A 26526-nucleotide genomic window follows, 5' to 3' on the forward strand; every position below is an offset into this window, starting at 1 on the left:
AAAATTCATCTGGAACCAGAAGAGACCTAGAATAACACAAATAATTCTAAGCAACAACAGGCAAGGCAAGAGACATCACAATCCTTGATTTGAAGTTATACTACAAAACTACTGTAATAAAATCAACATGGTACTGGAATATAAATAGATGAAGATAAATGGAATAGATTAAAAGATATAACTACAATTACAAACACATGCAGGCACCTTATCTTTCATATAGGGGCCAAACAGTTTCACTGGAAGAGAGTCTCTTTAATAAATGATGCTGAAAAATTGACTCTCCATAAGCCAGAAACTAAAACTAGACTCATGCCTATCACCATTTACTAAACTATAGTCTAAATGGATCAAAGATCTAAATATTAAAACAGAAACACTAAATTTGTTGAAGATAAAATAGGTAGAAATCTTTAACATTAAGGGGTAGGTAGAAAATTCATGAACAAGAATCAAGTCACACATAAAATACTTCCCAGAATCAATAACTAAGGATCACATCCTATTAAAGAGTTCCTGCATGTCAAAAGAAATCTCCAGCATAGTGAAAAGAAAACCCACAAATTGGGGGGAAAAATTTTAGGGAACTGTCCCTCAGAAAAAAGACTTCTGTCTAATAAATACATGAAAAAACATTCAATATCATTAGTCATTAGAGAAATGCAAATTAAAACCACACTGAGATTGTGTCTCCAGAAAGAATGGCCAAGATAAAGCTATCAACAACAAATGCTGAAGAGGCTGTAGACAGAAAGGAACTCTTCTGCACTGTTGGTGGGAATGCAGACTGCTGCAGCAACTGGAAGTCAGTCTGGAGATTCCTCAAAAAGCTGGGATTGGAAGTCCCACTTCACCTACCTTTTCCACTTCAAAGCATATTTGCAGAATTGAAAACAGCGTATCACAGTGATATATGCACACCCATGTTTATAGCAGCACATTTTGTAATAGCTAGATCTTAGAAACAAGATTTATAAATCAATGGATGCAACTTGAGACCATATCATAAGTGAAATAAATCAAATTCACATTTGTAAATACCACATAGTCTCCCTAGTATAAGAAATGGTAAGAATTCATAAGAGACTTCGGGAATAACATGGCAGATAGATAGCAGCAGCTTCGGAGGCTCTCAGAAACCGCACTTGAAATCCAGGAATGGTGCTGGGCAGGAAGTCCTAGGTAAGGGGGGAGATTCTTTGCCAACCCCCAGGAATGAACTAAATTAAGAGAAACCAACTGGAAATGCAATCCCGGTGATACAGGGGGAACAGATAAGATCTCAGCGCAGAAGCTGGACCCTGCACCACTGGAAGCTACAATTTGAATTTCCTACAGCCGCTGCTGCGGCCCAGTCAGCATGGCAGGGAGAAAGGTGCAAAGGCTTTGAGAGTGGGAAGCGTTGAATGGAGTTGGGAGCGGGACTGGCCGGGTGCCCTGCATCAACCTATGGTGAGTGAGCAGATCGGGGACCCTTCCATAGAGAAGGAAGCTTCAGCGGAGGACATACTCAGACCAGGCAGACTACCTGGAATGAGATGCTGCAGTGACTTCAGTCACATATCCCCCTCTCAAGCGGGATTGGTAGGGAGTGCCTGGCTGTGTGACGCCACTGACTTAGACCCAGTAGGCTAGCACAACCCAGGTCCCAACGTCTGGAGGTGCACCCTAGCAGTGAAGCCTTTTGTAGGTTGACCTGGAGGGGCAGGCCCAGCATAGACTGCCCAGTCTGTATCTCTCTGGTGTGCTGCAGTGGGCGGAAACACCTAGCCTGGGCAATTCAAACAGACTGTGGCCGACAGGCAAGGAAGCTGGGCCTCCTATACACACTTATATAAGGAACAAAGAATATGGGAAGAGGGAGCAACAAGAAAGGGTCCTTGGCCCCCAATCCTGAGAAACTGGCAATAGCAGACACTGTACCAATAGCCATAAAGCACTATCTCCAGAGCCTCATAGACTAGTTCAGGAATGAAGTTATTAATGACCTGAAGCAAGACATAAGCAGAATAGTTAGAGAAATGCTAAGCACCGCCCAAGAAAAAACAGATGGTGGAATGGAAGAACAGAAAAAAAGGGGAGAATTGTTGGATGGAGAAAATAGAGAAAACAGAATACGTGAAGCAGGTTCAAAGAGATTACCAGGAAACTAAAAACTCTATCGAAAACTGGCATAACAGCTTGAAAGAAACCAAGGATAGATTATCTGAACTGGAGGCCAGATTTGTAATATGGGAGCATGAAATGAAAAACTTCTTAAAAATAACAAAAAAACAAATAGCAACAATACAAAAGCTAGATGATAAGAGTATCTATAACTTAAGAATTAAGAACATAAAAGAAGAAGTAGGGACACAAACAAATGAACTACAAAAGCTACTCTCAGAAATAATCCAGGAGAATTTTCCTAATTTAGCAAAAGGTAAAGATACTCAGATGTATGAAGCATACAGGACTCCAGCCACCTACAACCCAAACAGAGCTACACCCAGGCATATAATAATCAAAATTCCAGAAATCCAATATAAGAACAGAATATTAAAAGCTGTCAGAGACAAGAAACAGATCATTTACAAGGGAACACCCATCAGAATTACAGCAGACTTCTTGGCACAAACCATCAAATCACAAAGAGTGTGGGGGGAAATAATTCAAGCTTTGAAAGATAATAACCTCCAGCCAAGATTGATATATCCTGCACAACTATACCTGGAAACTGATGGAAAAACAAGGTGCTTCCAAGATAAACAGGAACTAGGGGAATATGCAACCACCAATTCAACTCTACAGAGAATACTGCAGGATATTCTAAAAAAGAAAAATACGAAGATTCCAGAAATAGTGGCAGAGAGGCTACAATGAATGGAGCAGAAAACAAAATGAAGAAGACAAACTGACAACTAATGACAGAAAAAGAGCTCAACAGAAATGAGGCAGAGAAGATTGGATGATAGGAACAGCTATTTTGGAGAAAACAACGTCATAATAGGTAATGCTGATTTAATATCATCTTGCTTTGAAGTCCCATCAAGCTTTTGTTCTTCTGTCTCCATAGGTCTTATTTTGTATCTTATTGGATTTTATTATATGTGCTAATATGAACAAAAACTTTTATAGACAAGGAGATTATACAGAAACCATTGTTCCTTTTCTGTTAGTTGATTCTAAATACCCTGTAATACTGTCATTCTCTTGAATGGTTTTACATTGTTTTGATATATTTGATGCTACAGTATACGAAGTTATGCTCAAAGATTTCAAGGAAAGAGACAATATGGTAACTAATTTTATGTTGGGATTATCTTGCGTGAAACACTATTTTGCTTAAATGGTTATGTTTTGATCTGCATTGTTTTGTTGTTATGCCCTCTTTTATCTCAATCTCCAATTTACTATGTACTTGTTTATTTTTATCCTTTTAATTAAGGGGAAAATAAATAAAAAATAGCAGGATATTTTATAGTAACCCACTTTGATTTCCTATTTACTTGATTTAAAGTCCTGTATTGCTCTTACCATCTTGTTTTTGACTAATGTTCCTCTACTCTGTTTTGCTTCATAGTACCAGGTTCGAAAGTTTAGGCAACAGCTGTGAAGATAGTGGGATTCATTATGATGCCCATTTTGGTTGACTGTTATCTACTTTTGAAGACCTGTAATGTTTCTCATGTTTTGGTTTTGTTGGTTTCGTTCTTTACTGTTTTGTTCAATTTTATTATAACTGATGATTTAGGTAATTCTATTTGAGATAGTGGGAGGCATAATGGTAACCATTGTTGATCACCTTGTATTATGTTTTTACACTATTATGTCCACCCTTTTGATTTGACCAACTCTGTTCTGTTATGTCACATTTGGCTTTACTCTCTTCCAAAAAAGTAATAAGAACCATGGGAGGAATAAAACCCAAAATGTGTAATAGTGATTGTTCAAAAGAGAGGAAAAGAAAGTGCTCTAAATGATATAACTGCATGTATATTTAAGTGTATAAGACAGACAATGATATTACTGAGTTTTGTTGGATCATTGAACAGAACTGTTTGCAGTCTCACTGTTTGAATGTCCACTTTATAAGCTTTAATTTTGTAACTTGAACAAATATTTCTAAGATGACAATATGTAATCCATTAACTAGTGATTTCCTGTTTATTTTTTTTCTGAAATTCTGTATAACTTGTACCCTTTTTCTGCTTTTTTCTCTTTTTCTCCTTAAATAAAAGTAAAAAAAAGAAATCTGATCAGAGAAGAAAGTGTGACCATTAAACTTTGAGTTGAATTTTGGCAAAGATTTTTTTCTGCATCTATTTGGAGGATCATGTGTTTTGACTTTGCTTCTATTTACATTTATTGATTGGTGTATTTTGAGCCAACCTTACATTCCTAGGAAAAACCTACTTATTCATGTTATATGAACCTTCTAATGATTAGTTGCCAGTATTGTGAGGATTTTTGTGTCTGTATTCATTAAAGAGATAGGCCTATAGCTCTCTTTCTGATTGACATCTTGTCTAGTTTTGAAATCAGAGTAATTCCAGCTTCCAGAAATGAGTCTTGCAGTGCTTCCTCCATTTTGATTTTATTAAAAAGTTTGAGGAGTAGTGTAGTTCTTGTAGAATTTAGTGGTGAATTTAATGGCACCTAGAATTCTTTCTTAGTTGGTAGGATTTTTATTACCGGTTTGATTTCATTGTCTGTTATTGAATTTTTCCAGATTTTTGTATCTTCTTGGTTTAGTTTTTATGATTCATATGTATCTAGTAATGTATTCATTTCTTTTGGATTCACCAATTAATTGGGGTACAGGTTTTCAAAATAATCGCTAATAATCATCTGGTTTCACCATTCTTTTCTGATCATAGCTCTTTAGGGTTTTCTGTGCCTCACTTATCTGTGTGCTAAATTCTTTTCCCATCTTTGGAATTTTTTCTCTTATTTCTGTTAGAACGTTTTTATATGCCATTTGTACTGTCTTCTGAGTTTCCACTTTTCCAGTTCCTCATGGATTAGTCTTTTCAGAATTTAGCAGCTGTTGATTTAATTTTTTTCTTGTCATCTTGTTATTTTCAAGGTATCTCTGTGTAATTGGCCAACATATCAGTCCTATTTTCTAGTTATCATATTCTGTTCTCGCCTTCATCAGTTCTGCTGCTCACAATTTCAAAAGAATTTTTAATATTTTGTGGGGTTTTTTCGTTGCCTTTTCTAATATCCAAATAGAATCTTCTAAACACTAGACCTCCCAAAACTAAAGACCCAATAAACAATTGACAACTAAAATGAATAGATACTTCACAGGTGTACAAATGGCCAATAAATACAAGAAAAAATACTTATGATCTTGGGTCACTAGAGAAATGCAAGTTCAAAGAACAGTGAGCTTCCTTCTTACTCCAGAACAAATGGCTATCATCAAGAAATAATAACAAATGCTGGAGAGGCTTCAGGGAAAAAAGAACCCCTCTGCATTGTTAATGAAAATGTAAACTAATACAATCACTATGGAAATCAATATGGAGAATCCTCAAAAACTAAAAATAAACATTTTATTTGACCAAGCTTTCCCTCTTCTAGGTATCTTTCTGAAAGAGATAACGATGTCATATTACTGGTATCTTCCTGAAAGAAATAATAACATCATATTACCATTATACTTGCATATCCTTTTTTATAGTAGGAGAACTCATAATAATTAAATCTTGGATGTAGTCTACATGTCTATCAACAGATGATTAGATATTCTTTATCATTTTCTTAATGTATTTATAAGCAATGCAGTACTACTCTGAAATAAAGAAAGGTAAAGTTGAGATATTAGTTGGGAAATGAATATACCTTAAGATTATAATGTTAAGTGAAATAAATGAGACCTGCAAGCTTAAATATCTTGCAGTTTTTCTTATATGAGAAACCCAAAATGTAAATGAAGAACAAAATAAAAGATAGACCATAGGAAACAGAGAACTAGATCTTTTGCAAAAGCAAAGAAATCCAATGGAGGGGAACCAAGAGTTAGAAAAAGGTGGAGGGAAGAGAGGGGAGGGAATTAAAAATTAAAATGCATTATGTGCAAAATGTCCTTTGATGTTCAATGATGTTCAAAAATCATCTATTTTGTAGTGTTTTAAATTACTCCTTAAAAAGCAAAGAGCAGTGATATATTTTTATGATGATATATATTAAATCATTTTCATTACAGAAAGATAACTGAAGCCCAACAGCTTAAAATGAAAGAAGATTTGCTTCAAGTCCAGGTAAAACACACCCTGTATGAGTCTATGTCTGATTAGTAATGCTATGATAATTATACATATAGGCAACATTGGTACATATGTGGCCTAGACACATACGTCTATGTGTATTAAAGTGTCGTTTTTCTAAGATAGATCCTTCTTTCTGATTGACTTTTCTTAGCTAACTTTTGAAAATACAATGATAAATTCAGGCATATTTACATAGTATCAGGATTTCAAAAGTTACTATGGTTATTTAAATAGCTCTTCTTTAAATTTGATATACTTTTTGCTTGTTTGTTAGTAAATCAGGCAATGAGGTCTTTTTGGCTGCTTTAGGCTGGCTAGGGGTGAAGTGGGAAGGCTAGGCTGGGGATGTAGGGTCAATGCTGGGATTAGCTGTAGGCACCATCTGATAAGAGAAATCTGAGAAGAACATCTGGTTAAAATTTTGGTGGTGACTTCTGTAACCATGTTGTGGAATAGGGAGATGAGACATGGCGTGAGCATGAGCATGACTGAGAGACCTGCAAGGGGGCCCAGGAGTACAGAGAGCCAAGAAAGGAGCTCAAAAGAGGAACTGATGGGGAAGGCAGAGCCAGCATCCTGATACATTGTAGGTGGGGTCTGAGAGGAGTTATAAGATCTCTAGAGTGGTCAAGTTATAGGAATAAAGGAGGCTGAGAGCCTTAGGGTGGTCTACAATAGAGACAGATGGCAAAGGAGTCTCGGCAATCAGAGTGTAAGAGAACAGTGAAAAATGTATCTTTAAGGTCTCATACAGGAGAGTGAGAGGTACACGTAGGACTATGAGACAGCGGGTGAACTGGCATCATCCCATTGTTAATAGCTCTGGGATTTTGGACTAGGTGATAGGAACCATTGGATTTGAGGATAGGGAGAATGGGGTGTCATAAGGTGAGTGAATGACCTTTAGAAACCCATTAGTTAACAAGCAGCACATTATAGGTTTGAACCCCATTGAAGTTTAGAGCTATTGAGTATTGGGGAATGGAAAGGAAGACTGAGAGGTGTTTGAGGCAAATTAGCAGCAGAGTAATGTGTGTGGCATGAGTAGAACTGGATGTGTCTCAGACTGTAGGGTCAACGAGGGAGGAGGGAAGGGAAGGGCTGAGTCAGTGGTGTATGATGGTTGGGATTGAAGTATGAGAACCATGGGGAGAGAGACAGTATAAGAGAAATTGAGTATTTGGAGTGTTTTTATTTTAATCAAAGAGGTCCAGAACAAATTAGGATAATAAGATGGTTGTGTGCCAACAAAGGGTTTGGAATCTGCAGGGAGTAGGTCCTGTCTGAGGAAGTCATGTACATTGGCCGTCAACTCCCACAAAGGAGACTACAGACCCTGAACATCAGCCTGAAAACTCAGAAAGACACTATGAGTGGCTCCCATGTTAATAAGAAAAGAGAGGATTTTACCTGAGATGTCCAGTGAGATGTGGGGCTCTAAGAGAGATACCTTGATCAGGATGTGGGCTCCAACTGCCATCAATCCTTTTCAGTGGCAATACTGAGCAGATGTGCCAATGATGAATCTGAGGTGGCAATGTCCTATCCCATGAGGGTGGGGAAGGTGATGACTTACCCTTTCTCTGGTGCACAGGGAAGTCGCACTTCCAGTGGCCCTCTTGGCTGCAGATGGGACGAGTTCCTAGGTGTGAACACAGGTCAAAGTAGGCTCATGTCCAGCATCGTTTTTCTGCTGCATTTGAACCGTCGTGGTGGTAGGGCTCCATTTTTTCGGCCTGTGTTCTACCTTGAGCTCCAAGGGCTACTGCTACTGTAGCCTCTGTGGCCAGAAATTGGCCTTGAAGTTTAGTTTAGAATGCATCCTCTTTTTTTTTTAAGGTCATCCTGGAATGTAGCCTTTTTAAAGCTTGTCCTGTTTTTGTTATTTTTGTCTATTGTTGAACACATGGAAAGTCGTATCTAAGAGCTCTCCCTGGGGAGATTGAGAATCCAGGTTTGACTTTTTGAATTTAGTCTGAATGTCTGGTATTGCTTGGGACATAAAATGGGAGTTTAAAATTTTTGGGGGGAGACAGAGTGGAAATGGGAATTAAGCTTTTTTATATAATTGTATGGGTCAACAGCAAAGGATGTTACATGCTGGAAGATGTGTGAGAGACCAGAGAAGGCAAAAGGGACATGAAAGTAGATTAGACAAAATGGCAGCAGTGGAGAACAAGAGAAGCTTTGTGGGTATGGTGGGCAGGGCACGAGTAGAAGACATATTAAAGTCAGTGGGATTGTCAGGTAAGGATTTTGGCAGTGGTGAGGGTCATATTGGTCTGTGAAGTATGGTGCAGAAGGAAGGAGTTCGGTTTCAAAGAGCACAGAAAACTTGGGCATATAGTACCTCAGATCATTTTGCATTGCATTGACAAATATGTCCTAGATCCTAGAGGATAGTAAAATCAAGAGTGTATTTTGGGGGTGCCAAATTGAGCTATTGTTTAGTATATAGATGGGTTGAATGTATATAGATGCATCCTGTCTGGCAGAGGGAAGTGAGACTTTTGGGTTGAGTTCCATGAGGCTGATAGGGGAGTAGAGAACAAAACTGAGGCAAGTGAGGACAGAGTTGGGGGTCAGGGGAAGAAGAAGGAACATTGTCCATGGTTAAAATGAGGCAGAGGAGAGAGAAGACTGAAGGCAAGAATCTGCCATAGAAGATCCCAAAAGGAACATAGGTATGTTTCAGAGGGGAAGAGGACTGATTGTTCTCCATAGTGGATACCAAGCAGAGGAGAGATGCTAAGATGGAGAGAAGGCTAATGGCAACGATCATTTGTAGAATGTCCCCAAATGGATGTAGGACCACAGGCTCTCTGAGCAGGCATCCTTGGTCAGAGAGGAGGTTGAGTGTAGACGGTCCCAAATGAGATGTAGGACCACAAACTCTCTCAGTAGGCATCCCTAGTTGGAGAGGGTTCAAGTATAGAAGGAGAAGTGGCTCAGTATGTGGACATGACTTTCAAGCAAGGGGCAGGGGTCCCAGAAACATAGATGAGCTGTTCCATAAAGAACTATTGCCTTTGTGGAAAGAAAAAGGAAGAAAATGAAAGTGCAAAAGGCAAGTTTGTCAGTCGTGAAGTCTTGGAAAATTCCCTAAAAGAGCTTTGTAGTGACCCACTCCAGAACAGAGTTGAAACAAGGGAAAGTGGTTGGGAAGTCTCAGAGAGTCTGGGAGGAAATATGGGTGAAGGACAGAAACAGGGATTAGAGTGGTGAAGGCATAAATGGAACTCGTTCACAATTTTGAAATTCCTGGATGCTGGCATCAGTAAGGGAATTATCTGGGGCTCATGGTCTGCACAGGGTCAGTTGGCTGTGGACCAAGGGGGAGCCTCCTGGTTGGGAGGGACCAGTCAGTTGACCTAGGCATCCTTCTCAGGTTTTGGCACCAGTGATGAACCAGAACCCACGCAAAGCCACATCAAACATTCTGCCTTGAGAAAGAACCATTATTGGGTAGGAATGGACTACCTTGTCGACTAAGACAGCCACCATTTGGCTTGGGGAAAGGGTTTTTAAGGGTTGTTTGGGGCGGGGACTCTGCAGGTGAGCCAGGTGTGGAAGCAGAATATGTCATGATCAAGTACCATCCTAAGAAAGGTTGACTTTTGTGGTTGAAACAGTTCTAGAAAATTTCTTTTCTTGCAACCCTAGCATGAGCAGACTCTGAGGGAAGGCTGGCCCTTTATTTTACACATATGAGTTTCATTTATTTCACTTATAAGTATGGTCCTAGTTGTATTCATTTACCTATAAAAGTCTCAAGTTTATCCTTTTTTAGAGCTGAGTAGTACTCCCCTGTGTACTGTACCACATCTTTTTTATACATCCTCAGTTGTTGATGAACATTTGGTTGTTTCCAGATTTATATATTACAAATTGTGCTTCTATAAATGTGGCTGCACAATCAAAAAGTTTTGGTTTCTTCTTTGAGTCCAATCATGGGAAAAGAAACTTACATACAGAGAAGTAAGGCATATAGAACTCCAATTAACTGTAACCAAAATAATCCTACACCAAGACATATAATAATCAACATCCTAGTTATTCAACATAAGCACAAAATATCACAAGCTGTTAGAGGAAAGAAACAAATCATCTATAAAAGAAGCCAGATAGGGTGGTGCACACCTGTGATCCCAGCAATTGGGAGGCTAAAGAAGGAGGATTTTTGCAAGTTTGAGTCCAGCCTGGGCTTCAAAGTGAGCTGAAGGCCAACCTGAGCTACATGGCAAAAAACCCTATCTCAAAAATACAAGGAAAAAAACCAAAGGAAAACTCATCAGAATCACAGCAGACTTCCTAACATAAACAAGACAAGAGAACATAGAATGGAGTATTTCAGGTCCTAAAAAAAATGACTTGCAACCCACATTGATGTACCATGCAAAACTATCCTTCAAAACTGATGGAGAAATAAGATACTTCCGAAAAACAACTTTATGACCCTCAAACCAACCCTACCAAGAATGTTGAAAGGTATTCTCGATAGACATAAAAATATCTAGATTTCAAGAATACCAACAGAAAAAAACACCAAGCACAGAAAACAGTTAAACAGAGGGGAAAGACAAACAACCAACAGCAGAAAGATTACCTGACAAAAATAAGTCAATGTATATCACTTATAACCATTTATGTAAATGACCTCATTTCACTAATTAAAAGAAACATACTGGCAGAATGCATCAAGAAACAACTTCCAACTATATGCTGTTTACAAGAAACCCATTTAATACAAAAGGAAATTCATAGACTAAAAGTCAAAGGATGGAAAACAATATTTGATGCAACAGGAACCCCCACTCAAAATAAGGAGGGTTAGCTACTCTGTTTACAGACAATGTGAACTTCAAACCATGAATGATCAGAATAGATAAAGAAAGTCACTGTACACTACTTAGGGGAAAACTTCAAGAGGAGCAGATAACAATCTTAAATGTATTTACACACCAAATATGGGAGCATCCAGCTATGTAAAATAAATATTAATAGATATGAAAACTCAAGTAATAGCATAACTATAGTGGTTTCATTAACAACCTATTAACACAAAAAGACAGATCCACTAAACAAAAAATCAGCAAAGAAATAACAGAACAGAATCAAACCTGTGAACACATGTACAGTGTTCTACCCAATAACATGAGAATATACATTCTTTTCAGCTTCACATGGGACATTATCTAAAATAGACCATATACTAAGCCAAATAATATGCCAGTAAGTGAAAAATAGTCAAAATTATCCAGTGCATATTATCTGACCATAGTGCCATGAACTGTAAATTAATGAAAAAAGAAAGAGCAAAAACTCCACAAACACATGGAAACTACATAATACACTCCTGAACAATCAGTGATTCACAGAGGAAATTAAAGAATAAATTAAACAATATCTACAAGTAAACAAAAATACACATACAGCTTACCAGAACCTGTGGAATGCAATAAAAGCAGTCCTCAGAAGGAAATTTATTGTGGTGAATTCCCACATCAGGAAAGGAGAATGAACACAAATAACCTAATGCTACTTTTCAAACATCTGGAAGAAGCAGAGCAGGTCAAGACCAGCACCAAAGGAAGGGAGGGTATTATATAGATCAGAGCACAAGTCAAAGCAATAAAGATTTAAAAAAACATAAAGAATGAAAGAGTTGTTTCTTTGAAAGAATAAATAGAATGGGTGAATCACTAGCCAACCTTCTTTAAGAAAGAAAAACTCAAATTCATGCAATAAGGAATGAAAAGGGCAAAATCACTACAGACTCTGTAGAAATACGTAAGGTCATCAATACCTATTTGAGAAACCTTTAGTCACATAGGTTCAATAACAAATAAGAAATGAACAGATTCCTAGAAACATTTGAATTTGCAAAGCTGCAATTGTAAAACTATGAATAACCCTATTTCAATTTATGAAATTGAAAATATAGTTGGAACATTACTGTCTTAGTTACTTTTTATTTGTCACCGAGACAAAATACCTGATGCCCAAAGTTGGGAAAAGAAAGGTTTATTTTTTTATAGCTTTTGGAGGTTTTAGTCTATACTTACTTGGCTCTAAGGCAGGGTGGCATGGAGGGGCCACAGTTTATGGTGACTCTAAACAGCAAGGTGAAAACTGGCAAGAGAGAGAAAGAGAGACGCCTCTTTTTAGCCATTACATTGTTTGTTGGCTCTACCCCTGGATGGGTGTAGCACTAACACCATCAATCCAAGCCCTAGACAATGAACCAATCACAAATGCACAGTGTAAACACATGAGGCCTGGGGGCCACCAACATAAACCATGACATTCTACCTGTGGCCTCCAAAGACTCTTGCACATCTTTTATATAAAAGCCATTTAGTTTATCTCTAAGAGTTGTCAAAGTCTTAACATTTTTAGCATTGCTGAGAATTCTAAGTCTCGTCTCTTTTGATATCTAATGGCAAACTCTTTAACTGTAACCCCTGTATAAATGAAACAAGGTTAAACATATTTGAAATGCAAATGCATAAGATAAATATTACCATTTTAAAAGATATAAGCAGGAGAATATAAAGCATTGCAAACAAAGCAAGTCCAACATGTAGCAGGGCAAACATTAAGTCTTAGAGTTTTATGCTCAGCATTTGAAGCAATCTGGTTGTAAGCTCTGAAAGGCTTGGATAATTTTACCCCTATGGCACTTTTAGGGATTTTAGCTCCCACAGCTTTTTTTTTTTAAACCCTCTCTGCTTACTTTTTGTGGCTTTTTTTTGGAAGATCTATGTTTTTGGCTTTTTAAAATTTTTGGGGTCTCCACTGCACCTTTGGCTTTATCCTTATATCTTTATAAATTGCCCTGTTAGGGGCACACTGCTTGGCCTCCCAGCCCTTTTGCAATAGAAGTGGAAGCCATTTTACTCTCAGAATTTGTGCAATTTTTTTGCACCTAAAATCAACACCATGTGACGTCATCAAGATTTGTTGCCAGCTGGAACAGTAGCCAGGATTATTTATTATTATTATTATTATTATTTGGCTGTAAGGGTCTAGTGTCTATATTACTGGGCTCTGATCACCTGATTGTGAGGGAAAGCTTTTTTATGTTGTCACCATTTGGAATATCATGTGGCTGTTGCCATTTTGCAACCTTATGAGGCTGCTACCTTTTGGAATCTCATGTGGCCTCTGTCACATTTTGGAGCATGATGCTTAGAAGCTTTCTCCCCTGAGAAAATTTTTTTACTGTTGCAGTTTTGAGGCTGTAAAGGATGGAGACCAACTGCTTTTTGGAAAGCCTCCTGGCCATCTTTTTTTTTTTTTTTTTCCAGCAATTGAAGTCTCAGCTCTATCTTTATAATACACAGCTTTACTGGAGTTTTTTTTTTTTTTTTTTTTACAAATTCACAGAATTTTAAATTTCCCTGCTGGACTTTTTGCTCTTGGTTTGCAACATATAACTGGCTAAAAGCCCCCAACAATAGCCATGCCACAGCCTCAACCTTTGGCTGCCTTGAAAAAATTTTTTGCCAGGTTAATCAGTCTATTGTCCTTAATCTTAGTCTTAGGCAATATCTCTCAGCATGAGCAAAATGTAGACAAACTTTTTGCCAACCATAAAACACACTGTGGGGAGTCTAACAGCCAATGCAATCCTTTTTCCCAGCGAAACCTCTCAAGCCCGGTCTTTACCATAAGGCTTTTTATCAACGTTTTGTTCTCTTGAGCACTGACCAGAATCTCCTCCATAGAACAGCATGAGCTACTCTAGCTCTCTGTATCTAGGCCTCTAAACCTCTGCTCACAAGACCTTTTAAAATTCTTCCCACAGCCATTTTTAAAGCCTCTTGAAAAACATGGTCAGGTATAGTCACAGCAATGGCCCCACTCCTGGTGCCAAATTTTGTCTTAGTTACTTTTCATTTGTTGCTGAGACAAAATACCTGATATCCAAAGTTGGGAAAGGGAAGGTTTACTTTTTATAGTTTTGGGAGGTTTTAGTCTATACTTAGTTGGCTCTAAGGCAGGGTGGCATGGTGGGGCCACAGTTGATGGTAGCTGCAAACAGCAAGGCAGAAACCGGCAAGATAGAGACACACACCTCCTTCTAGCCATTGCATTGTATGTTGGTTCCACCCCTAGGCTGGTGTAGCACTGACACCATCAATCTAAGCACTAAAGAATGAACCAATCACAAATGCACAATGTAAACACATGAGGCCTATGGGCCACCAACATAAACCATGACATTTACCAACAAAGAAAAGTCCAGGTACTAAGGGATCACTGTGGAATTTTACAAGAAATTCAAGGAAGATTTAATACTAACACTCCTCAAAATCTTCAAAGAAATTGAAGGGGAAGCAATTTTCTCTAACTCATTCCTGCAAGCAAGTATTACACTAATACCAAAACTGAGAAAGACCCAACCAAAAAAGAGAACTACAGGCCCATCACCATAATGAACATAGATGCAAAAATCCTCAATAAAATACTGGCAAACAGAATGCAGCAAGTCATCAAAAAGATTTTACACCAGGGACAAGTGTAATTCTTCCCAGGAATGCAGGGATGATTCAACATGTGCAAATCAATAAACATAATACACCAAATCAATAGATGCAAAGATAAGAATCATGATTATTTGAATAGATACAGAAAAAGATTTTCATAAAGTCCAGCACTCATTCATGATAGGAATCCTATGGAAAATTAAAATACATGGACTTTACTGATAAAAGTCATCTATGACAAAACAATATCCAGCATCATATTAAATAATGAAAAGCTGAAAACTTTCACTCTAAAATCAGGAACAAGACAAGGACATCCACTATCACCACTCCTGTTCAATATACTATGGGAAACCTTAACCAAAGCAATTAGACAAAAGAGAGAAATAAAAAGAATTAGTATAGAAAATGAGGAAGCTAAATTATCATTATTTGCAAATGGCATGATTATCTACATAGGAGACCCCCAAAACTTCATTGAAAGACTTCCAGATGTATTAAATCAAATTCAGTAATGCAGCTATATACAAAGACAACACTCAAAAATCCATAGCATTCTTGTACACAAACAACAAACTCACTGAAAAATAAGAGAAAGCACATCCTTTACTGTAGAAACCAAAAAAAGGAAATACTTAGGAATCAATTTAATGAAGTAAAAGATCTACATAGTGAAAATTGCACTACTCTAGAAAAATCAGAATATAGGCTGTGGCAGCAAGATGGCAGATCAATAAGTAGCAAGGTAAAGAACCTCTCAGAGAGAAACAGCTCAGATGCTAGAATTTAACACCATTGAGAAGACCAGACAAAAGAAGAGGATTCTCATGACCAAAGAAGAAACCAAGGAAAAAGAAAAAAAAAAAAAAAGAAAGAAAAGTGTGTGTGTAAGGCTAAAGCCAGACACGCTCTCATCAGAACTGGTCTGACTTGCAGTTGTGCTGAATTTGGAGGTTGGTGAGCCCAAAGACCTCACCAGCAGGATGTGTCGCAATGGAGAACATTGCCAGTGTGGAGACCCACACTGGCCTGCAGTGAGTGCTCAGAATTTGGTCCTCCCATGAGAGGGGGTGAACGGCTGGGCAACATCTTGGAATTGGGAAGGACAGGCCTGAGCCTAGAACCATAAGGGCTTCAGTTGGCTGCTTCTGGCATGGAGCATATTGGTGGGAACAGCTTGGGCTGGGTCCTGCACCTGTGCAGAACCCAATAGCCAGGGACAAAGTTGCCCCTGAAGCTGTCTCAAACTGATTCCTTCCATACAGTACACATTAATGTGGTGAAGATCCCCAGTAGTTGACTGGCTTGGAGGAAAGGGCCAGCCTGCACTGCCCCTGCTTGTACCTCAGTGATCAACAGCAAACTGGAGAGGGCAGTAATCCCTGGCCAGCATACTTCAGAGTAACTGTAACCAATACAGAAAGGGCCTGGGACCTCCACAATACATTTGTCTGGAAGAAACCAGAAACACGACAAGAGAAATAAAAAAAAGTCTCTAGCTGCCAACCCAGGGAATATGAGTCCAGGAGAGGTAAACATAGAAGAGATTGAGGCAGCAAACCTAAAGTTTTGAAAGCAGCATCAGCTGACATAAATATCTTCATGACATTTGTAGAAGAACTCAAAAAAATACTAATACAAGTACAGCAATATATAAGAAGATTAATAAATGCTAAGCACCTCCCAAGAAGACACAGATGGAAGAATGGAGGAGCACAGAAAAAGAAGGGAAACCTTCGATGAAGAATATAAAACAATCTAGAGTACATGAAACAGGTTAAAAGAGATTACCAAGAAATTAAAAACTCCATTAAAAGCTGGCAAAACTGCTTGAAAGAAACTGAAGATAGACTATCAAAACTCAAAGGCAGGTTTGCAATGTGTAATTGTGAAAGGAAAGATCTCTCTCTTATGACGATTTGTGTAGTGGAGAACTACTCATCTATAAGGAAGGAAAACCTTGAGGCTCTTGTAGGTAAAGGAATACAATTTAAAATCAAGCTCAGGTGTAAAAAGGTTCAGAACCACTTAGATAAATAGCAGATTGCCTCCCTAATCTAAAAACTAAAAGAGTTAGTGGGATCCAAAATTTATAATGCACTCTGTGAAAGTGAAAGGAAGGAATTGTCTAAAAAAGGAAGGCAGAAGACATTGTTAATAGTATATCATGATTTAAAACCCACATAGTTGTCATCACTCTGTTTGGTTTGCCTATATTGTGTTCCAGTCTGTCTACTTGTATTAGATTTGAGGGCACAGAAAGCTATTCCAAAAATAGCCAGATATACTATGGTAACCATCCCTTAATTTCCTATTAACTTGATCTAAAGCCCTATGTTACTTGTACTGTCTTTTTATGACTGATCTTATTTGAATCTGGTTTGTTAGATTGCTGTCTTGTCTTGACTGATTTTATTCGAATCTGTTATGTTTGATAGTATCAAGTCTGAAAGTATAGGCAACTACTCTGAAGATGATAAGATTTACTATGATACCCATTCTGGTTTGACTATTACCTGATTTTGAAGTCTTATAATGTTTCCAATGTATTGTTTTTATTGATTGTTCTGTACTATGTTCAATTTTACTATGCCTGATGATATAGATAATTCTATTGACGATAACAAGAGACATCATAATAACCATTGTAGGTCATCTTGTATTGTGGTTTTCATAATGTACTATGTCCATCTTTTTGTTTTAAATGATCCCATTTTGTTTCCTTTCTTATTTGGCTTTGTTCTTTTCAAAATTAAAAAAAAAAAAGAAATCAAAGAGGATCTTAGAAAATGGAAAGACATTTCTTATTCATGGATAGGAAGAAAAAACATTGTGAAAATGGCCATTCTCCAAAAATTATTACACAGATTTAAAGCAATTCCAATCAAATACCATTAGCATACTTCACAGATCTAGAGAAATCATTCCTAAAATTGATCTGGAACCAGAAGAGTCCTAGAATAGCACAAGCAATTCTGGGCAACAAAGGCAAGGTGGGAGGCATCACAATCCCTGACTTGAAGTTATACTATAAAGCTACTGTGATGAAATGAGCATGGCACTGGAATAAAAATGGACATGAAGATCATGGATTAGATTAGAAGATACAACCACAACTACAAACACATTAAGCCACCTTATCTTTGACAAAGGGGCCAAACATATTCAGTGGAAGAAAGATAACCTCTTTATTAAGTGGTGCTGGAAAAACTGGCTTTCCATATGCTGAAAAGTAAAATTATACCCATGCCTATCACAATGCACTAAATTAAATACAAAATGGATCAAAGATCTAAATATTCGTACAGAAACACTAACTCTCCTGGAAGATAAAGTAGGTAGAAATTTTGAAGACATAGTGATTGGCAGAGGATTCATTAAGATAAATCAAACTGCAGGGGAAATACTTCAGAGAATCAACAGCTGGGGCTGGGAATATAGCTCAATGGCTCAACCACTTGCCTGGTAAACACAGATTGTGAGTTTGATACCCAGTACCCCCACCAAAAAAAAATGGGATCTCATCTTATTAAAACATGTTTTTGCATGTTGAAAGAAATCTCCAACAGAGTGAAAAGAAAACCTACAAATTGGGAAAAACATCTTAATTCAACTGTCCCACAGACAAAGGAATTCTCTCTAGAACATACAAAGAATTTTAAAAAATGAGTTCCCCAAAATTCAAAAATCCAATCCAAAAATGGGTATCTTAGATTTAGAATACTCACTTCTCAGCTGAAAAATGAAAGTAGCAAATAAATATATGAAAAATGTTCATCATCATTTGTCATTAGAGAAATGCAAATTAAAACAATCCTGAGATTCCATCTCTATAAAGAATGTCCAAGGATCAAGTAAACAAACAATAACAAATGCTGGAGTGGCTGTTGAGGAAAAAGGAACTGTTCTGCACTGCTGGTGTGAGTGTAGACTGGTGCAAACAATGTGGAAATCAGTGTTTTCCACATTGTTTGTGGAATTGTGTTTTCTCAACGAGCTGGGATTGGATATCCCATTAGACCCAGCTATTCTGCTTCTGGAAATATTCCCAGAAGAATTGAAAATGGCATGCCACAGCGATATATGTGCACCCATGTTTTAGCAGCACAGTTTGTAATCACCAAATCTTGGAAATAACCTAAATGCCCATCAGCTGAAGAATATATAAAAAGATGTGTTTTTATACAGTGGAATACTTTTCAGCTATAAAGAAGGATCACACTGAGGCTTGTATAGGTAAATGGATGCAATTTGACACCATACTCAGATGTGAAATAAACTCACGTGTAAATACCATACTGTCTCCCTAGTGAAAGAAACTGAAAGAGTAAATAAGATCCCAAATCTTTAATAAATACTGTGAAAGGGTAAGAAACTTCTCAAAGGGGAAAAATAACTTGGATAGGAAAAATGAAGGGAAAAGACAAAAGATACAAATATGTATATATGCACTTAAGATAGCTAAGATTGGTTAGGGATTTAGCTCAGTGGCATAAGCATCTTCCTGGCAAGCATGAGGTCATGAGTTTGATCACTGGTACAAAAAAAAAAGATAGCTAAGATGATTGTACTGTTAATTCTATTAGTTCTAGAAAACCACAGTTAACCTTCATAGGATTAGATCAATTTTGCATGTTTATATTTGATAATCTGAGTAACTCTTTTGAAGATAACTATGCAAAGTAATAACCTTAGTTACATTCCTACCACCTGTTTTGAAAGCCTATGTTGTTATTTTTGAGGGGTTTTTGTTATCCTTGTTTGTCTCTTTTTTCTTATTTTTCTTGTATTTTTCTTTTTATCTTTTTAAAATGAAATTAGATAAATAAATACTCATGCATGTACATTGCTGTGGTATGATGTTTTCAATTCTGGGAAGATAACTGTAAGGGGAGTAGCTGGGTCAAATGGGACCTCTAATGCTAGCTTCTTTAGGAATCTCCATACTGCTTTCCACAGTGGATTCATCAGTCTTCACTTACACCCACAGTGTCTCTAGCATTTGTTATTGGTTGATTTCTTGATGATAGCCATTCTTTCTGGAGTGAGATATAGGCTCAGGGTTGTTTTTATTGATATCTTGCAAATGACCAATGATCTTGAGTATTTTTTCATGGATTTATTTTCCACTTGTATTTCCTTATGTGAGAAGTATACATTCATCTCAGATGCCATTTTTGGATTGAGTTTTTGAATTTGGGTGTCTGATTTTTTTCAATTCTTTATATGTTCTAGATAAAAGTCCTTTGTCTGAGAGACAATTGGCTAAAATTTTTTTCCCACTTTGTGGGTTGTCTTTTCATTCTGTTGGTGATTTCCTTTGGTGTGCTAAAACTGTGTGATAGAATGAAATCCCAATTCTAGATTCTTTGATATATTTCCTGTGTGGTTTGGGTTTTGTTAATGAACTCTCTGCCTACACCTATTTTTTCAAGATTTTTCCCTACTTTCTCATCCAGTACATTTTGTGTCTCTGTTTTAAAATTTAGATCTTTGATCCATTTTCACTTCAGTGCATAGCAAAGGTTATGAGTCTAGTTTTAGACTTTGGCATGGAGAGAGCCACTTTTTACAGCACCATTTGTAAAAGAAGCTATCTTTAGTCCAATGAACACTTTTGACCCTTTGTCAAAGATAAAGTGGTCACATATGTTTGTAATGGTGTCTGTATCTTATAATCAGTTCTAATGATCCTCAGGTGTTTTTTTTTTTTTTTTGCCAGTTCCATGCTCATTTTATTACAGTAGCTTTGTAGTATGCCAGTTCAGAGATTGTGTTGCCTCCTGACTTGCCTTTCTTGTGCAGAATCGCTTTGCTATTCTAGGTCTCTTCTGGTATCAAATGAATTTTAGGAATGTTTTCACTAGTTCTATTAAGTATTTAATGGTATTTTATTTGGGATTGCCTTAAGTCTGTACAACGATTTTGAGACTATGGCCATTTTCACTATGTTGATTATTTGTATCAGAGCAATAAATATATGTCTTAGTTACTTTTTACTCATTGCTGAGACAAAACACCTGATGTCCAAAATTGGGAAAGGAATGGTTTATTTCTTACAGTTTTTGGAGGTTTCAGTCCATACTCATCGGGCTCTGAGGCAGGGTGGCATGGCAGGGCCACAGTTCATGGCGGCTGCAAACAACAAGGCAAAAACTGGCAAGAGATCAAGACATGCCTTCTTCTTGTCATTACATCACATCCTGGCTCCACCCCTATGTGGGTGTAGCACTGACACCATCAATCCAAGCACTATACAATGAACCAATCACAGATGCATAATGTGGTTTGGGTTTTGTTAATGAACTCTCTGCCTACACCTATTTTTTCAAGATTTTTCCCTACTTTCTCATCCAGTACATTTTGTGTCTCCATGAGGCCTGGGGTCCACTGACATAAACCGTGACAATATATTTCCATATTGTGATATCATCTTCAATCTCCATTTTCAGAGTACTGTAATTTTTAATCTATAGATCTTTTACTTTCTTTCTTTTTTTTTTTTTTTTTGTACTGAGGATCAAACTCATGGCCTCATACTTGCTAGGCAGGTGCTGTGCTGCTGAGCTATATCCCCAACCCTTTCTTTTACTTTTTTGCTAGATTGATTCGTAAGTATTTCACTTTTTGGATGCTATTGTGAAGGGTGTGTTTTCCATAATTTCTCCTTAAGGTAGTTTGTTGTTTGCATGCAGAAATGCTGTAGAATTTTGAGTGCTGATTTAATATCTAGATGCACTACTGAATTAGATTATTAAATCTAGTGGATTAAATCTAAATTGGTGGAATTTTGGGGATATTTTATGTAGATATCATATCATCTACAAATAATCGTAACTTAACTTCTTACTTTCCTAGCCTTATTTCTTTTATTTCTCTCTCTTGTCTAATTGCTCTGTGTAAGGTTCCAACAGTATATTAAATAGGAATGGTTACAGTGGATATCCTTGTCTTGTTCTTGATTTTAGAATGAAAGCTTTCAGATTTGGTCCGTTTTATATAATGTTGGCTGTTGGTTTGTAATAAAGACTTTTATCAGCTTTAGGTAAAGATTCTATGTTATTTTTCTTTAGGGTTCATTAATGAGTCCTGGACTTTATCAAAAACTTTTCATGAATCTCTTCAGAGAATCAGCTGATTTTTGCCCTTGGCTCTGTTAATATTGTATATTACCTTTATTGATTTGTATATGCTTAGCTATCCCTGTACTTTTGGAATGAATCCCACTTGGTCATGGTATATAATCTTGATTATTTGTTGCATTCCCTTTACTAGTATCTAATTGAGGATTGTGCATCTGTGTTCATTATAGAGAGTGTCCTATATTTCTCCTTTTTTTGGTTGGGTCTTTGTCTGGTTTTGTTATCAGGGTAATACTTGCCTCCGGGAATAAATTAGAGTATTCCTTCCCTTTCAATTTCATTAAAGATTTTAAGACATATAGATGTTACATCTTATATAAATTTCTTGTAGAATTTTTCAGTGAATCCATCATGACCTGGGCTTTACTTTGTTGGTAAGTTTTTAGTTACATTTTTAATTTCATTAACTGATACTGGGTTATTCAGAATTTTTATATCTTCTTGATTCTGCTCTGGTAATCCATACGTGTCTAGGAATCCATTTTCTCTGATTTTTTTCCTTGTATGAGAATAAAGATTTTCAAAGTAGGTATTGATGATCTGAATTTCCATGGGATCTGTAATGATTTTATCCTTTTCATTCCTCAAGGCATTAATTTGAGTCTTGCTTTAATTTGATTTTCTTGCTTTTTGTGGATAAAGTTGGCTAAGGCTTTATCAATTTTATATATTCTTTCAAACAACCAATTCTTCATTAATTGTTTTGTTTTCTTAGTCTCAGTTGCATTAATTTCAGCTCTGATCTTTATAATTTCCTCCCATGTATGGGCTTTCAGTTTGTTTTGCTCTTATTTTTCTGGAAGTTTAAGGTATAATATTAGGTTGTTTACTTGTGCTCATTTTGTTTTGCTGATGTGAGAAATCACTGCTATAAATTTCCCTCTTAAAACTATTTTCATTGTATGCCAGTATGCTGTATCTAGATTTTTAAAAATTGTACATGTTGTTCAGTTTCTCCTGTAATTTTGTCTGTGACCCATTGGTGTTTCAGGAGTGTGTTACTTAATTTCTGTGTGTGGGGGGGTGGTGGAGTTTTTGTGGTTTCTTTTGTGGTTGATTTCCAATTTCATTGCAGTATGGTCAGATAAGATTCATGGGATAATTTCAGTACCGTTGCATTTACTGAGTCTTGGGCTAATTTATCTGTTTATCTGTTTTACAGAATGTATTATGTGCATTTGAGAAGAATGCCTGTTCTGATGTTTTTTGATAGAATATTCTGTAAATATCTACTAAGTATTTTTTCACAGGCTTGATTCATTTCTGATTTTTTTTGCTAACTTCTTTGGGTCTGGGAAATCTATCTCTCTGTTACAATATGGTATTAAGGTCCCCCATTACAATTTTGTTATTGCTTATTTGATTTTTGTGTATATTAACTCATGTTATATATTGCAGTGCTCCATATTTGGTGCATACATACTTGTGATAGTTATCTCTTCCTCTTGAATTGTTCACTTTACACTGATATGGTGCTGACCTTTATCTGTTTTCATCAATTTTGGTTTGAACTTCACATTTTCTCCAAACAGAATTGTTACCCCTGTTGTTTCTGAGTACTGCATAGAGTATTGTTTTCCATTCTTTGACTTCGAGTCTATGCATTTCTTTTGGAGTTAAGTGTGTTTCTTATATTCAGCATATTGTTGGATCTTGTTTCTTGATCTATTCTGCCAATATGTTTCTTTGGTGAATTGAGGATATTTTGTTGATGGTATTCACTCATGTATTGGCTTATCTTTGTCAAGTTATTTTCCTGCTGTTGTTTCCCTGCTTTTTCACTCTGTTCAGTTGCTTGCCCTACCTGGTGGTTTGTTGTTCTGGGAATTGTAGCCATTTTTATCTCTCTCTGGAATATCTTTCAGTACTCCTTGTAGGGTTGGTTGAGTATTCATGATTTTCTTATGTAGTTCTTTTTCATGGAAGTATCTTATTTCTTCATTAATTTTGAAAGATAGTTTTGCAGGGCACATCAATCTGAGTTGGATATTGTTTTCCTTCAAGACTTGGAACACTTTGCTCCAAGCTTTTCTTAACTTGAGAGTTTGTATTGATTCTGATGGGCTTTCCTTTATAGATGCTCTGTCTCTTTTCTCTAAAAGCTTTTAATATTCTGTTCTTGTGCTGATTTCTGGGACCTTGATTATAATGTGTCTGGATGTAGATTTATTTTGTCCATGGCTAATTGGAATCCCATATATGTCACCTATCTGTATGTCAGATTGTTTTTCCATCCTTGGAAATTTTTCTGTTATTACTTCTGCAGATAGTCTTTTTATGTCATTTATGTTGGCTCCTGATGTTTCATAAACATCTATCAGTCTTTCAGTCTTATATTGCTTTTCTTTGGGTTGTGTAGCTGTTGAATTGTTATTTCCTAATCCCTTGTTATTTTTAAAAGATCTTTCCTTTTGTGATTACTAGCCATGACTCTGTCTTCAAGATCTGAAAGTCTTCTTCAGTTTTGTTCAAGCAATTCAGCTATCCTTCAGTGTAATTATTAATTTCCTGGATATCTATTTGAGTCCATGTGATGCATTCTATTTCTTTCCTGTTTTTCCTTCATTTTCATGTCATCCTTTTTTTGTCTTTTTTGACACAGGGTCTCACCATAGAGTTTAGGCTGACCTTGAGCTCATTTTGTAGCCCAGACTGGTCTTTAAATCACAACCAGCCTCCTGCCTTAGCCTCTATCATCCTCTATTTTTTCTCTATTGCCACTCTAGATTTGCTGAGCATTTGATTTATGATTTTTGTTATTTCTTCTTCACCTTAGAAATTATTATTTCGTTCTGATTTCTTCTGCTGCCTCATGTGTTTGTATCTTTACTTTGCTTGCTATCATTTCTGAAATTTCAGGTGTGTATATTCCATTTTCCTTTGCCTCCTTGATTTGTTCTGTTTATGCTAGAAGTCTGAGATTGCATTTTACTTCAAAACTTTTATTTTGTTTTCTGTGTTGATCCTTGTAAATTTAAGTAATATGTAACTGTATCACTAGTATCAAGTCTTTCAGTGATGTCTTATGTGTACAGAAGGTTCTCCTTTTGTATCTGTTCCAAAATTCTATCTTCCCACCTAATTAAGAGATGTTGAATTCTGTTTGGCTCATTCTCCAGCTCTTTGGTGCTGGGCTGTAAAGGTTACTACCTCAAATCTTCCCAGCATTGTTATAGAAGGGAAAACTGATTACAACAGATATGACATCCTAGCTAAAATAGTGTAATTAGCAATAACAATATCACTGAGCACAGTTTAGAAAGTAACAAACTGTGTTAACTATTAGTTTTGTACCTTTAACCATAAGTTGGGAGTGTGTATGCAAAGTGTTTCCCCTTGGTAGAGTGGTTGTAACCTGTGGTGGGGAAATTTTAGAGGGTAATGGATAAAACAAAGAGAATTCAAAAGAAAGTACAAGCAGGATGGAGGACAAAGGATGACTGCACAAGCTTGAGGAAACTAGAAAAGAGAGCAAAAGAGAAAGAATGAAGCAGTAAGCAAGGGATCATCTGAACTTGGTCTCTGAGTTTGAGGGATGGGATTAGTTTTCTGTGGCTGGAGTTCTTCCCAGACATTTTTAAAAAGATAAGAAAAAAGAAAAGAAAAAAAGAGAGAGGGAGAAAAGGGATGGCCCACTCTCCTGCTTATATTCCATATGTCTTTGTCCATAAATTCATAGCTGGTTCACATAATTTACACCTGTTGGCTCACATTGGTATTGTTGCTTCATTCTTTTCCACACTAGTCCCATCTGTCCATCCTCTGCATCCTCGTTGGGACCCTACTGTTTCATTAGTGTTCCCTTCAGTCTCTGGATCTTCCTGCATGGTTTACCTCAATCATGGTAGCAGTGAGGGGAGGCAATGGCCTCTGGGCCTTCTGGATCACAGTAGCCACAAAAGGAGAGGCCATTCTCTGGGCCTTCCCTCATAGTTCATCTCTAATTTCAATGTTAAAACAGACATTTCTTCTACTTGAGGGACATAACATTGGTTTTAAAAAATCGCATACTTTTCTACTGTAAATTTGTACTTTTGCACAGTACTAGCCAGTTGTGTATCTCAGTAGCTGTGCCTGTGGGATATAGGAACCAATCTTTGTGTTTAGCCACTTGGTCTGAAAAACAACAATGTATACAAAAGTGTCAACTTGGATTTTTACCCACGTGTATGATCTAATAGGTTTAGTGTATGTTTACCTGAGCATCATGGCAAATTAAAATATACCTACACCATTCTTCTGCTATGTAAACATGTACTTTACCACAATAAAATGTGGGTTTATTGTTATTTTTCTAGTAGAAGTAGTCCAACTTAGTACATTGGAACATGAAAAACCAGATTTCTATGTTTTGGTGGTAGTCAAAAGTGAATCATCAGATCACTCATGTATGGAAGATGAAAATGATAATGATTTTGACATTGCCCATTTGAAACAAAGTTTCTGTGACAGTGAAATGAAGCAAGAAACAACTGGTACAGATACAGAGCTCCTTGATTTAGACGACAAAGAAAACAGTACATATTTGACTAGTCAAAATGTGACAAAATGATCACACAAACAAATGCAACAACCCAATGTTAGAAGTCAGAAAATGTAGTGATGATCATGGTAGTGGTGAAAACTGTTGGA

The 26526-nt window shown here is 36.9% G+C and overlaps 1 protein-coding gene across 1 annotated transcript in view; it reads left to right on the top strand.

Moving 5' to 3' along the window:
• Positions 1-26526, top strand: part of Ccdc7 (coiled-coil domain containing 7) — a 262433-nt gene that overhangs the window by 58668 nt on the left and 177239 nt on the right. The window contains exon 14 of the mRNA XM_063254066.1: positions 6197-6251. Coding sequence (XP_063110136.1) covers positions 6197-6251 — 55 coding nt within the window. The remainder of the gene's footprint in view (positions 1-6196; positions 6252-26526) is intronic.

This window comes from Cavia porcellus, unplaced genomic scaffold, assembly GCF_034190915.1.
Source record: "Cavia porcellus strain 051 isolate PalLab524CR breed Dunkin Hartley unplaced genomic scaffold, mCavPor4.1 scaffold_7, whole genome shotgun sequence".
In the NCBI taxonomy this organism is placed as follows: domain Eukaryota; kingdom Metazoa; phylum Chordata; class Mammalia; order Rodentia; family Caviidae; genus Cavia; species Cavia porcellus.